This window comes from Lycium ferocissimum, chromosome 9, assembly GCF_029784015.1.
Source record: "Lycium ferocissimum isolate CSIRO_LF1 chromosome 9, AGI_CSIRO_Lferr_CH_V1, whole genome shotgun sequence".
Classification (NCBI taxonomy): Eukaryota; Viridiplantae; Streptophyta; class Magnoliopsida; order Solanales; family Solanaceae; genus Lycium; species Lycium ferocissimum.
In genome coordinates, this window is record NC_081350.1 from 48851245 (window position 1) to 48865127 (window position 13883).

Below are 13883 nucleotides of genomic sequence, written 5' to 3' on the forward strand. Positions count from 1 at the left end.
ATAACATGTGTTTGAACATACATAGCTATTACTTAGTCATGATTAATTAATGTATATCTTCACTTCATTAAGTCACTTAACTACAATAAGTTGAATTGATTTGGTATAAACACCCGATGTGGATAAGCTTTTACCATTAGATAATGACCTATTGAATTTGGAGCTTTTGAATCATGACTTACTTGTTAACTTTAACCTGCAGAAACTTAAACCAAATCAGCACATTTGGTTTGAAAAAACAAACAAGGGGAATTGTTTCAATTTAGACCCATAGACTTCTAAACCAAAACTAGAGGTGGGGGAATTGAATTTTGACGTGTTCTTCGACTCAACCGACCCAAACATGTGTTTGAACATACATAGCTATTACTTAGTCATGATTAATTAATGTATATCTTCACTTAAGTCACTTAACTTCTGATGATTGAATTGATTTGGTATAAACACCCAATGTGGATAAGCTTTTACCATTAGATAATGACCTATTGAATTTGGAGCTTTTGAATCATGACTTACTTGTTAACTTTAACCTGCAGAAACTTAAAAACAAATCAGCACATTTGGTTTGAAAAAACAAACAAGGGGAATTGTTTCAATTTAGACCCATAGACTTCTAAACCAAAACTAGAGGGGGAGGAATTGAATTTTGACGTGTTCTTCGACTCAACCGACCCAAACTGCTTATTTACATCGAATGTTTACATCAAATCAATGAAAGCATAACATGTGTTTGAACATACATAACTATTAGTCATGATTAATTAATGTATATCTTCACATCATTAAGTCACTTAACTGTAATAAATTGAATTGATTTGGTGTAAACACATTTGGTTTAACCTGCAGAAACTTAAAACAAATCAGCACATTTGGTTTGAAAAAACAAACGAGGGGAAAAGAAGAAAATTCTAAACAGAAAAAACGAAAAAGTAATAAAGGGAATGCGGTGAGCGTGGATCGAACACGCGACCTTCAGATCTTCAGTCTGACGCTCTCCCAACTGAGCTATCCCCGCAAACAAGGAGTGAATGCACCAGCCGGGAATCGAACCCGGGTATGTACCGTGGCAGGGTACTATTCTACCACTAGACCACTGGTGCTTCTTGCTGATGCACGTACAGTTATCTGTATTACAACTTCCACTTGATAGTTGAAACCATGGGCATGCCACACAATGAAGAGCTAGACATCTTTTCACACTAACAATCACACAAATGTAGTGGATTAAAGCAGCTAGAAAATCATATGCTTTATTGACAGCAAGTTTATTACTATTAGTTACAAAGAGACCTTTGCATTCACACACGGTGGCTAAAACTAGAGGCGAATTCAGGATTTCAAGAGAATGGGTTCACCATTGCTTGCTTACTTAGTGGGTTTCGATCTCACAACCTTAAAGGATTAAACCAAACACTTAACCAGTGCTCCATTGATCAGTCCAATTTGAGCATGTGTTCCTTCAGTTAATATTAGATACAATATCTTTTAAGGATTATATACATAATATACTGAGTTTAGTCCGGTGACCATGGGTTCATGTGACTCATTTTTAATGCATAGATTCGCCCCTGGCTAAAAAAGCTTGTGGACATAACAATGGATGCAGAATTAGAATCAGAAAGATATAAGTTCAAGTTGTGGATTTTATTACATTTCACTTAATTTCATGGGTTCAAAATCCATTATTTATATTTATATAGTAGTCAATTTCTTAACACATATGGGATTCGAGTCAAAAGTAGCTTCGAATGAACCCCATAAATTATGATCTAAAAATCTGGTCCTGCTTAACACATATTAATGCAGAAGTCCTATTACTATATTATTGGTTGACAGAATTGATTACGAGATCACTTTATTCCTCTTGCATTTGCTTTGTTAAGGGACAATGCTTATCAAAATTAAGGTGTTTATACCAAATTACTTAAGTCGTAAAATCTTATACAACAAAAATGAACACTTGTCATTTGCTTATTTGATGTATTGTTGGGATAAGTTCGTTCATTATACTTTTGTCCGCTATGAATCCTCCATAGCTATAGCCTATAGCGCCTTCGATTTCGCTGACCTTATAACTAACTGATCTTCTTCACAAAATGGAAACCTAAAACTCAACTTTGACGTAAAAATCTTTGCGACGATTCTCTCAGTGAATTCTAGGGTTTAATTTCCTTCAAAACCTGAGCTAAAGGGTAATCGAGAAATCATAAGAATTAATTGAAACAGACGAGTAACTAGAAACAAAATTTAGATCCCCTGAGTGACACTTTCTGAGATAAAAACTGTTAGTTAGGTGACCGTCTGAGGAATTAACTCCCTATTTGTAGAAACCAATATTGTTATACGAATAGAAACTTCTAAAAAGTAATACTAGTGATTTGGTTTATCCTATAACGATGTATGGAGAGAGTGAATACGTAGATGAAAATGTTGATGATAGAGAGATAATGTCAGTTGATGATGATGAAGATGAAGCACAAGAGATAACTCAGGACGATGCATGGGCAGTTATTAGTGCATATTTTGAAGAGAAGGGACTTGTGAGGCAACAATTGGATTCGTTCGATGAGTTCATACAGAATACAATGCAAGAAATTGTTGATGAAACTGCTGATATTGAAATCCGTCCTGAATCTCAACATAATCCTGGTCGTCAACCTGATTTCGTTGAGGTTTTTTTACACACTCTTTCGTTTTTTACAATTGTCATAGTTCTTCGATTCTTATTATTACCTGTTGTTTCCTTTACTACTACTAGAAACAAAGGTTTTTTCGCCTTTGGGAATCAGTGGGAAATTTGTGTAATAAAGTATGATTTTCTCACCTCATTCCCTACCGAACCAGCTCACCAGGAAAACGCATGGTGGAAATAGGTTCCCATTGGAATGCTGGAAACTTCTTAATTTTTTCGTGTGAAAACACTAGTACTATTTTTTTCTTTTCTCACCGATTCAATCAAAATATCTGTGGGGAAAGCCACGAACAATTTTCAGAAGGAAAATAGTGATTTTTTTATTTAGTGTTTTGCTTTTATTATCATATTTTTTGTTGTTGTACCGTTCTTTTCTACATTATCTGCAACATGGTTTCTTCACTACTGTTGTTGTTACTGGTCTATCGGAAACGGCCTCTCTATAAGGTATGCGTTCATGTCACCCTCCAACTTGTGGGATTACACTGGGTATGTTGTTGGTGTTGTTGTGTTTATTTTGCGGTTTATGTTATTGGTTGGGTATTCTGTTCTGGATTTGTAGTAGGATTTTGCTCAATGCTGGTTTAGCTGCATCCTTGTTACAAATTAGAGAATAATAGCTTCATCAAATTTGATTAGTTTGTTATGAAACAACTGAAATCCAACGTGAATATTGATGTATTTGACATTTAGGTTGCATTTTTTGTTTGGGATACAACAACAGCAGCATTCAATCTCAAGATGTCTACTATGTGATTTTTTTGCTCCATTTTGGCCCATTTGATTCCACTAAACCTAGCTTATACCTATCATTGCACTATCATAGAATCTCTACTAACCACAAAATACTCGTCTCAATTACTGGATCTAGTGTAAGTGTTCCAATAATGATTAGCATTCATCAGAGAGGTCCTCAATTAATAGGTATTGCCTGTACAGATAGTTTGCTTCCATTATTAATTTACGGTAGGAGTTAGTATCTAGAATTCGGAACGAATGAAATGAGGGAGACTAAAGAAACAAATTATTGTTTCACTTTACCTGTATATACTTCTCTTTTCCAATTTTCCTTCGGGGTAGACACTCATGAATGGCAATAAGTTTTAAAAATATCTTTCTGTTTTCTTACCATGTTAATTCTCTAAAATTTAGCAGAATGGCCTGTATTACTATTTGATGTTAAAATGATTAAAGTGTTTTTGGTTCTAATTCTGCAGACAATTTATAAGATCAAGTTTACTCAGATATACTTGAGTAGACCTATGATGACAGAGTCTGATGGAGAGACTAATACTTTGTTTCCAAAGGCTGCAAGGTTAAGGAACTTAACGTACTCTTCTCCCCTATATGTTGATGTGAAGAAGGAAGTCATAAAGAAAGGTCATGACTATGAGGAAGTCACTGAGAATCAGGAATTTACCAAGGTTTTCATTGGAAAGGTAGCAAAATGTGGATTCAGCAACTGATAGTACTAGTATTTTTATTTGGGGTGCCTTAAATGCTTTTCGTTTTCAGGTTCCTATAATGCTTCGATCAAGCTACTGCAGCTTGTATAATCTATCAGAGAAAGATTTGACTGAGTTGGGAGAGTGTCCCTATGATCAAGGTGGATACTTCATAGTCAATGGGAGTGAGAAAGTTCTGATTGCACAGGAGAAAATGAGCAGTAATCATGTCTATGTATTCAAGAAAAGACAACCAAACAAGTATGCTTATGTGGCAGAAGTTCGGTCTATAGCCGAGGGCCAAAACAAGGCACCTAGCGGCATGTTTGTTAGGATGCTTTCTAGGTCTAATAGTAAGGTTGTAAAAACTTTAACTCTTTTCAAGAATATATGTGCTTTGTTGCCATAGTTCAATTTGCTTTAGTTCTTAAGGAACTTTTAATGCTTTGTGACAGGGGGCCTCTGGGCAATATATTCGTGCCACTCTTCCATACATACGGGCTGAAATTCCAATTATAGTTGTCTTCAGGGCATTAGGATTTGTCGCAGACAAGGATATATTGGCACATATTTGTTATGATTTTGCTGACACACAAATGTTGGAATTGCTTCGCCCTTCCTTGGAAGAAGCTTTTGTGATTCAAAATCAGCAGGTATTGTTCTACTTTTGTAGAGTTCTTATGGTAGCATCTACTTAAATTTAGTCATGGTGTTGTCAAAAGAGATAAAAGCTATTCTAACTTAACTCTTTCTCTTAATTTTGGTAGGTTGCACTTGACTATATTGGCAAAAGAGGATCTACTGTTGGTTTCTCAAGAGAAAGGAGAATCAAGTTGGGAAATTCTTGATATTCAGTGCTGAAGCTTTTGTGTTTCTCGATTGCTTAGAAGAACTGTTCATCTGTATTGCAGATATGCCAAAGAGATTCTCCAAAGGGAAATGCTTCCGCATGTTGGTACTAGAGAGTATTGTGAAACTAAGAAGGCCTACTATTTTGGGTGAGCCTATGATCCGGGATTTGGAACTTATGAATATGGTTAAATAATCACTAACAATGAGTTGAATTATTTTTTTACCAGCTATATCATCCATCGGCTTTTACTCTGTGTACTGGGACGGAGGCCTGAAGATGATAGGGATCATTATGGAAATAAAAGACTGGATCTTGCTGGACCTTTACTTGGTGGCCTATTCCGAATGGTCAGCAGTTTGTTGTAAATTTGTTGGTTGGACAATCTGAGAAAAAGTTCCTGCTTATAATAAGTGTTGACATTTATACAGCTATTCAGGAAGCTAACAAGGGACGTGAGATCCTATGTTCAAAAGGTTACTATCTTAGCTCTTTTTTTTATTGCTCTATCCATTTGCATATATGGAGCTTCTGCAAAATTAAGCAATCTAGTTGTGTGGGCAAGCCAGTGTGTTGACAGTGGAAAGGATGTGAATTTGCAATTTGCAATTAAAGCAAAAACAATTACAAGTGGGCTTAAGTATTCTCTTGCTACTGGGAACTGGGGTCAGGCAAATGCTGCTGGTACCAGGGCAGGAGTTTCACAGGTGCGCTTTTCTCTTATCATGCTAATATGACAGGTATATACTTTTTTCTTTTTCATTTTTTTCTCTTGTTTCACTTTTGTGTGCATATGCTTACACAGGTTTTGAACCGTTTGACATTTGCATCTACTCTTTCTCACTTGCGTAGATTGAACTCGCCAATAGGGCGCGAGGGTATTTTCTCTTGCTCTTAGAATTGGCTTCATTTGTCACTTTGGTAGTTTCTTTGTCATCAGTGTCTTATACCTTGGTAACCAGGTAAATTGGCAAAACCTAGACAGCTTCATAATTCTCATTGGGGAATGATGTGTCCAGCAGAAACGCCTGAGGGACAAGTAACATAATACATGACACTCATTTATTGATTAAGTTTGCATGATTTTATGAATATTATGCAATATTTTGTCTGCTGCTGAAATGTTAGGCATGTGGACTGGTAAAGAACCTTGCTTTAATGGTGTACATAACAGTAGGATCAGCAGCAAATCCAATTTTGGAGTTTCTAGAGGAGTGGAGTACAGAAAATTTTGAGGTCTGCAACTCCTGGAAGATGCTTATGGATCTCACAGTTCTTAATTCTCTCACAAGTTCATGACATTCTTTAACTTTAGGAAATATCTCCCGCGGTTATTCCCCAATCTACCAAGATTTTTGTAAATGGTTGTTGGGTTGGCATTCATCGTAATCCAGATCTGTTGGTTAAAACACTGAGACAGTTGAGGAGACAGGTTACACTCACATTATTTTCTTCTCTTTGTGATGTCAACATACTCTTTATTTTCTTCTCTTTGTGATGTCAACATACTCTTGAGTGATTTTTCCTGCAAGTTTTAGATATTGAGTTATGAGAATTTTGACATTTGTTCTCTTTTAGGTTGATGTTAATACTGAAGTTGGAGTTGTCCGCAATATAAATTTAAAGGAACTGCGACTATATACAGATTATGGACGTTGTAGTAGGCCCTTATTCATCGTGGAGAAAAAGAAGTTGATAATTAAGAAGAAGGATATTGTCGCACTGCAAATGAGGGTACATACTGTTTAGCAAGATTGAATCCTTCTATAATCGTTCAGTCCCATTGATCTTTCTTGTGCTGATCTCAGGAGTCATCTGAAGATTCTGGCTGGCATGATCTTGTGGCAAAAGGATTTATTGAGTATGTTGATACTGAGGAAGAAGAGACTACAATGATCGCAATGACCATAAATGTAAGAAGTCATGAGCTACACCTGTTGCTTTACAGTGTATTATTCCTAATACTACCAAAAAAAAAAGTACTGCTGCCCTGCTTCTTTGAACTTTAGTCATACATTTCTTTAGTTTCAGGTGCTTCTAATTCAAGCTGAAGTAGAGTTAGCGGTCTTAGACTCAGAATTTCTATAAAATGATTTTCCTGTTTAATGTTTTAGGATCTTACAAATTCAAGGTTGAACCCAGATGAGGCTTATTCTGAGACCTACACACATTGTGAAATCCATCCATCTTTGATACTGGGAGTGTGCGCTTCAATCATACCATTTCCAGATCATAACCAGGTGAATTAATATGTTTTATGGGTCCCTTGGAGGAACAAAGGGTAAAAATAAGTTACTTATATTTTATGGTATGTCTTCGATACATATTTATTCAAGTCTGTTCCCATCTTAATCTACATGACTTATCAAATATCTGTTTTCCTTTCTTAAACCCTTCCTTTGGCTTCTGCTTTATTGTCTTTAAATTTGACGTGATGCAGTCCCCTCGTAACACATATCAATCCGCTATGGGAAAACAAGCAATGGGGATTTATGTCACCAATTACCAATTCCGGATGGTAGGCTAAGTTTCCTTTATGCTTCGAGCTTTCCTTTGTTCTTCAGGCACTTTCCAGCATTAAGTATTCTCATTCTTGACTATTGCTGATCTAAATAACAGGATACATTGGCCTATGTACTGTATTATCCACAAAAGCCTCTTGTTACTACGCGGGCTATGGAGCATTTGCATTTCAGGCAGCTTCCAGCTGGCATTGTAATTAAGCACCTGCTTTTTGCTTGCCTTCATTCTTAACTTTCTTGCTTTATAGTGATCGTAATCTTTTCCTGTTGGATTTGCAAAAGAACGCCATTGTTGCCATTTCCTGCTATTCGGGCTATAACCAAGAAGATTCTGTCATCATGAATCAGTCTTCAATTGACCGTGGCTTCTTCCGCTCTCTATTTTTCCGTTCATATCGGTATGTAAGTCTCTTTTTTACTTCATATTATCTGCTGTTTCTTTCTCTGATCAAGCTCCTGTCTCCATTTTCCCTCAATAGGGATGAAGAGAAAAAGATGGGAACACTTGTCAAAGAGGATTTTGGACGTCCTGATAGAGAACATACCATGGTTGGTTCTTTCTTTTGGTCACTCTCTTCCTCCCCGTCTCTCGTTCTAAAGATATTAATTACGACAAATAAAGAAAGAAAAAAAAATAAAGATAATAGGTATGCTTTCCATAAGAATACATCAATTTTCTACTTGTATAATGTTGGATTATGGTTTTAATTTCTTGCAGGGAATGCGACATGGAAATTACGATAAATTAGATGATGACGGATTTGCACCTCCTGTTAGTATTACTAGCAAACACAAACTCATCATTCTGCTTCACTGATATGTGCTTGAAATTTTAATCTCTGATAACTTTTTGCTGATGCCAGGGAACAAGAGTTTCTGGTGATGATGTCATAATTGGAAAGACCACACCCATTTCTCAAGATGATGCTCAAGGACAACCAGCAAGATACACGCGTAAAGACCATAGTACCAGTCTACGACATAGTGAAACTGGAATTGTGGATCAGGTCCCCCTGCTACTTATTTGTGCTTCAATTTTCCTATGTCCTCCACAATTACGGGAAATCATAGCCAAATGAGAATTCTTTTTCAAAATTTGTGATGTTTCTTTTTTCACATTTCTTGTTGGCCATTTTACTTCAACTTTAATCATTTGTTAGCTATCTTGTTGAGAAGTTGTTTCCATGCTTTCTGTAGGTTCTTTTGACAACAAATGCAGATGGACTTAGATTTGTCAAAATAAGGATGAGATCTGTCAGAATTCCCCAGATCGGAGACAAATTTAGCAGTCGGCATGGACAAAAAGGAACCATTGGAATGACTTATACACAAGAAGACATGCCATGGAGCGCTGAAGGCATAACCCCAGATATCATTGTGAATCCACATGCCATCCCTTCTCGTATGACAATAGGTCAGCTAGTTGAGTGTATCATGGGGAAGGTTGCTGCTCACATGGGAAAGGAAGGAGATGCTACCCCTTTCACTGATGTTACTGTAAGTTCCGGAAGTCCCTTTTGGAAAATAAAGGTTTATATAATTGTAAATGCAATTGAGACAATACACATCTGTCTTTGAGTTAATACAATTAGAGATAAAAGAATGTGCCAGGAGGTTCCTGAACTACTGGTTTATCAAATGTTATTAGCGGTTAATATTAATTCATGAATATGAGATGCTGATCACTTAAAAGTTTTTGGCTGTTTTGGCAAAGTGAATAAGAATTAACCAATCAATACTTTCAGGTGGATAGCATCAGCAAAGCTCTGCACAAGTGTGGTTATCAGATGCGTGGTTTTGAGAGAATGTATAATGGTCATACAGGCCGTATATTGACTGCAATGATATTCTTGGGGCCAACTTACTACCAGAGACTGAAGCACATGGTGGATGATAAGATCCATTCTCGTGGCCGTGGTCCTGTACAGATTCTCACTAGGCAACCTGCTGAAGGGAGATCTCGCGATGGAGGACTTCGATTTGGGGAGATGGAACGCGACTGTATGATAGCTCATGGAGCTGCACATTTCCTTAAAGAGAGGCTGTTTGATCAAAGCGATGCTTACAGAGTTCACGTATGCCAGCAATGTGGTTTAATGGCTATTGCTAATCTGAAAAAGATCTCATTCGAGTGCAGATCTTGTAGGAACAAAACTGATAATGTTCAGGTACAATCCTCATCTTGTTGCCTCTGTTCAGCTCTCCAAGTTCTACTCACACCACTTGTTTAACTAAAATATCCAATTTGTGAAAGGCCTTAATACTTAAAAACTTTTCTGAAATGTCTAGGTGTATATTCCTTATGCCTGCAAGCTTCTGATTCAAGAGCTCATGTCGATGGCAATTGCCCCAAGAATGCTTACAAAGGAACCAAAACCATCAACTGGAAAGAGAGCATCCTGACAGCAACTCTTGTTTCAAACTCTGGTTCTTCACACTTGGTCATCACAAATCTATCTACTGGACTTCCTAAAGATTTTTCTGGATTTCAAGATTGCAGTGCAAATAAATGTGAACTCCTTCCTATTGTTTGCAATAGCTTGTGCTTCTATATCAAAGAGGATGGAAATTGGTTGAACCTGTGACTTAAGCGAATTGCTCTAACAGACTGAGCTCGCCACTATTAATCTCTATGATTGCAGGGAAGATTTTCTGAGGGGTTGCTGTTTTGATTGTTGACAAACATTTGTTAACTAGATTTTCTATTTTTACTATTGATGTCATCAAGAGACAAACTAAGGAGCCACTTGGACATAAAAAAATTTAACCTTTTTTCTTAATTTTTTTTCTTTTCAAAACATTGCTTGGTTACATTGGACTGGTTTTGACCAGTTTCAAGTGAAAAACCTTTTTCCGACTCACAAAATTTCAATCCTTTTTCAAATGAAACTTATGTCCAAATGCAACTTTGACTTCCAAATACAAACTTCCAACTCTAATCCTTTTTGAAAAATTGCAACCAAATCTATGTTCCAAACGACTGCTAATTTTTTTTAGATAATAATAGCCTGGTTACCTCTAGACTATCTTTATCAGACAACAATAGTTTGATTACCTCCAGATTTTTTCTGAATATTTGTTTGTTGTTCATAAGAGTAACATTAAGTCAAGTAGTGTGAAGACTTCTAATGTTATAACATTAAGTCCAGTAGTGTGAAGACTTCTAATGTTATTTTTATTGTCATTCTAACGTTGTTCGTACATTGTCATTATTGATTAGTTATGTTACATCCATTCTTATTAATTTATCTTCATATGGGTTGGGGCATGGGAGATATTTTAAACTTGTCCTCAAGCAAGAGACATAAATTAAACTATAAACACTTTTGAAGTTTGAACTGCATCACCATATTTACTTGAAAAGTTTTCTTAAACTAATCTTACACTGTCAATTTTGATACGTTTTGCTATTAACCGTAATTTTTTAATTTGGTAAGGGCGAAGAGAGTGAAACAACTGCACTCAAAAACTGACTGAGAAACAGAGAAAGATCCAATAATAGGCTAAACATTACTGAACAGCATTATGATAACCAGAACATCAGGAAACTCAATGTATTGCTGAAAATGTAAACAGCAGGACAACAATATAAGCTATTAAGATAGCATACTTTCTACTAGAACCATATAGATAACTTCTTGACCAAGAGCTGGTTCAAAATGAAATAGCATCCAGCTTAACCAGCACATTCTGAAGATCTTCTTTGAGGCCATGTAATGCACCCTTAAGCTCCACCACACTTGACTTAAAATGGTCCAAACTCTCCTTTCTAGCAGTGATATCAACATCTGATTGCCCTCTTAGCCACTGAGGAAAACTACATTCAGTGTTACAATGCTGCAAAATTAACCGAATAATCAGCTTAACAAGACTGCCAAGAGACTGCAACCAAATAAAACACACAAAAGAGGGTAAAGAAAAAACACTTTTACTAGGGAAACGTACCATAGGACAAGCAAAGTAAACTTGATTCTCGGTAGCTGGAGAAACTGTACTTGAGGACACTGCATGCATTCCTATGGAGTCAAATGGTATCTCGGGAGCAGGAAAGCAGCCAGTGTTTTCAACACGTTCATTTGATGATTGAAGGGCTAAAACAACTGGTAATCCCACCCTAGGAAGAACGAATGCTGAGTCTTTGTCAGAGACTAGTTGAGCAGTGACTTTCATTCCTTCATCTGGCTCCCCAGACAGATCATGGAAGATAAAACTGCTCTTTATGTCCTTACTAACATTGGACACACCTAAGGCCACTAGAGTAGTGTCTGCTATTTCTTCCTTAATACTGTCATTTCCCTTACTAAGGTTGGACACAACAGACAATAGCTCATTGAACTTTGAGGTGTTTCCTACTTCCTTGACACCATCATTGGACACCACGGTCACGGGGACTAATGGAGCGGTGTCTTTCTTTTCCTCGACAGATTCATTATCTTTCAGCTTTTCACCAGAATCTACGTTTTCATTGATGCAACCAGCATTCTGAGGCACAACAGTTTCATCATTAGACATTTCATTGTCCTCATTACAAGTAACTTTCAGTAAGGACACTTCTTTTTCTTCAATAGCATTCTCAACTACAGATGCAGCATCCTCTAACTCATCAGGAAATTTTCCTGTTAGGCATTCAGCAACTTCCAATTCCTTGCCAACAGAAGCTGCTTCATTTGATACCAACAGCATAGTACTGTCATTAACAGACAATAGATCATAGTTCTTCTCAAGCATTTCTTCGGTATTCGGGGCTTCAGACAATAAATCATGGATCTGATCAAATTTTTGTTCAGGTGCCACAGTCAATAGTTCTGTTTCCTTAGTAGTATCATTGCACACCACTCCACAAGATTCATTTCCTTTCAAATTTTCACTAGATTCTACAAGTGGTTCATCTTTAGACACTGCGTGGTCCTCATTAGATGCAACATCCAACAAGGAAACTTCAGTTTCTTCAGTAGCACTTTCATCTCCAGCAGCCTTAGAATTATGAGAAACATCTCCTGTTGTGTTCTTGGCTTCCTGCAAATCATGAGCCTCTTTGGCCAACTTTTCAATTGGTATGGTCAATTTGACAATAGAAACTGAGGTGAACTCTGCATAGAAAAAATCAAAATCAGAAAAGAGTATCACACAAACTAGAACTTGTATAGGAATTAAACTTTCCAGTTTCTAATCAAATAAGTTCCTTACTATTATAAATAGGGATGCTACTAAGTATTTTCATGTAATAGAGAAGTAGTAGAGAATTGTAGAGCACATTAGAGATTATTAGTATATGAATGAATTATTTACATTCAGAATTAGAAAATGTAACAGGATGGAAATTTTTTAAAGAACAAAATTACCATCAGCTTGTTTTGTCTGTGCCTTTTCTTGCTTCTTCTTGGCAGATCTCCTCTTCTTTGGACCAGATGGCATTTTTGCTTCTACTTTTAATCACAATTTAGATTAATGTAAATGAATAATTATAGTAGTACACTAAAAGGGATTAAAAAGAGGGTGTATATATAGGTATAGTTCTAATAAGTCTCTTCAAATTCTGTGACTGTTTTAATTATATTAATTAAAGAAGCTCTAGTTCATGAACGGTTGTTGCACTTCCCATGAAGCCTAAACTCATTTTTCTTATTCCGAAAAATTGTTGGGAACATAGAAATAATGGGAAATAATTGACCTACTGCGCAGTTATATGAATGTTCAGATGAGTGATGACTTGGTTAATTTATGATCAAGTTGAATGATCAAAAATTGATCATGCAAATACAATTTCCAAAAAAAAAAAAAAAAAAGTAAAATGGTGTGTTAATTCTTTGCTTTTACATTTCCAGGCTTAACCAATTTACACTGAACTTTACTCTTTAAATTTCTAAGACAAAATAAAGTTATATTCAAATGTTTATCTTTGTATCAGCATAAGTTTGGTGACCTTTCCTATATTTCTACGGTTTAATATCTTTTCTGAGTGTGTGTGTGTTATTAAGACTTCGTTATTTTTGGCATTTGGGCTTTGTGTCTTTTATTTTTTCTAATAAAAGTAAATTACAGTGATAATGTCATATTTTAAAAATCATTTTTAAAACTAGTCCTACTAGATAACGTTAAGCAATGATTCTGTAGGTTAAAATGGATTTTCTATTTGTTTAGACCATTATTGATGTCTTTATGATATATATAATGTTGATTGATGGTGTTGAGCACATAATTAAATTCGTAAAGCCATTTTGCTAGCTTGGGATTGACCGATTGATGTAAGTGAAAGCCTAATCTTTTTTAAGGTATTTTCTTTCAAAATACGATCAAAATGCTTTAAATGATATATAGTACTGATTTAAATGTAAATTTTTCAGTGTAAGGACGAGCATGTGCAAGTCTCCCCA

General features: G+C 36.1%; 2 protein-coding genes and 2 non-coding genes across 4 annotated transcripts; 1 reads left to right on the forward strand and 3 right to left on the reverse strand.

Moving 5' to 3' along the window:
* Positions 1–942: 942 nt before the first annotated feature.
* Positions 943–1015, reverse strand: TRNAF-GAA (transfer RNA phenylalanine (anticodon GAA)). Its single transcript has one exon. It is a non-coding gene; the product is annotated as a tRNA-Phe (tRNA).
* A 14-nt stretch (positions 1016–1029) lies between these two features.
* Positions 1030–1100, reverse strand: TRNAG-GCC (transfer RNA glycine (anticodon GCC)). The gene has a single exon. It is a non-coding gene; the product is annotated as a tRNA-Gly (tRNA).
* Positions 1101–2041: 941 nt separating this feature from the next.
* On the forward strand, positions 2042–10516 carry LOC132029327 (DNA-directed RNA polymerase II subunit RPB2-like). Its single transcript, XM_059418628.1, has 25 exons — positions 2042–2672; positions 3910–4131; positions 4208–4495; positions 4593–4790; positions 4905–4969; positions 5049–5135; positions 5217–5337; positions 5419–5463; positions 5557–5694; positions 5793–5865; positions 5950–6026; positions 6116–6223; positions 6303–6419; positions 6566–6721; positions 6796–6900; positions 7102–7227; positions 7428–7505; positions 7607–7702; positions 7792–7907; positions 7989–8058; positions 8228–8281; positions 8373–8516; positions 8707–9006; positions 9255–9677; positions 9799–10516. The coding sequence occupies exons 1-25, from the start codon at positions 2397–2399 to the stop codon at positions 9910–9912; spliced, it is 3597 nt and encodes a 1198-aa protein (XP_059274611.1). The 5' UTR covers positions 2042–2396; the 3' UTR covers positions 9913–10516.
* A 469-nt stretch (positions 10517–10985) lies between these two features.
* Positions 10986–13065, reverse strand: LOC132029328 (uncharacterized). Its single transcript, XM_059418629.1, has 3 exons — positions 12852–13065; positions 11455–12599; positions 10986–11346 (listed from the first exon to the last, which is right to left on the reverse strand). Exons 1-3 carry the CDS (start codon positions 12922–12924, stop codon positions 11164–11166), a joined length of 1401 nt encoding a protein of 466 aa, XP_059274612.1. The 5' UTR covers positions 12925–13065; the 3' UTR covers positions 10986–11163.
* Positions 13066–13883: the final 818 nt, after the last annotated feature.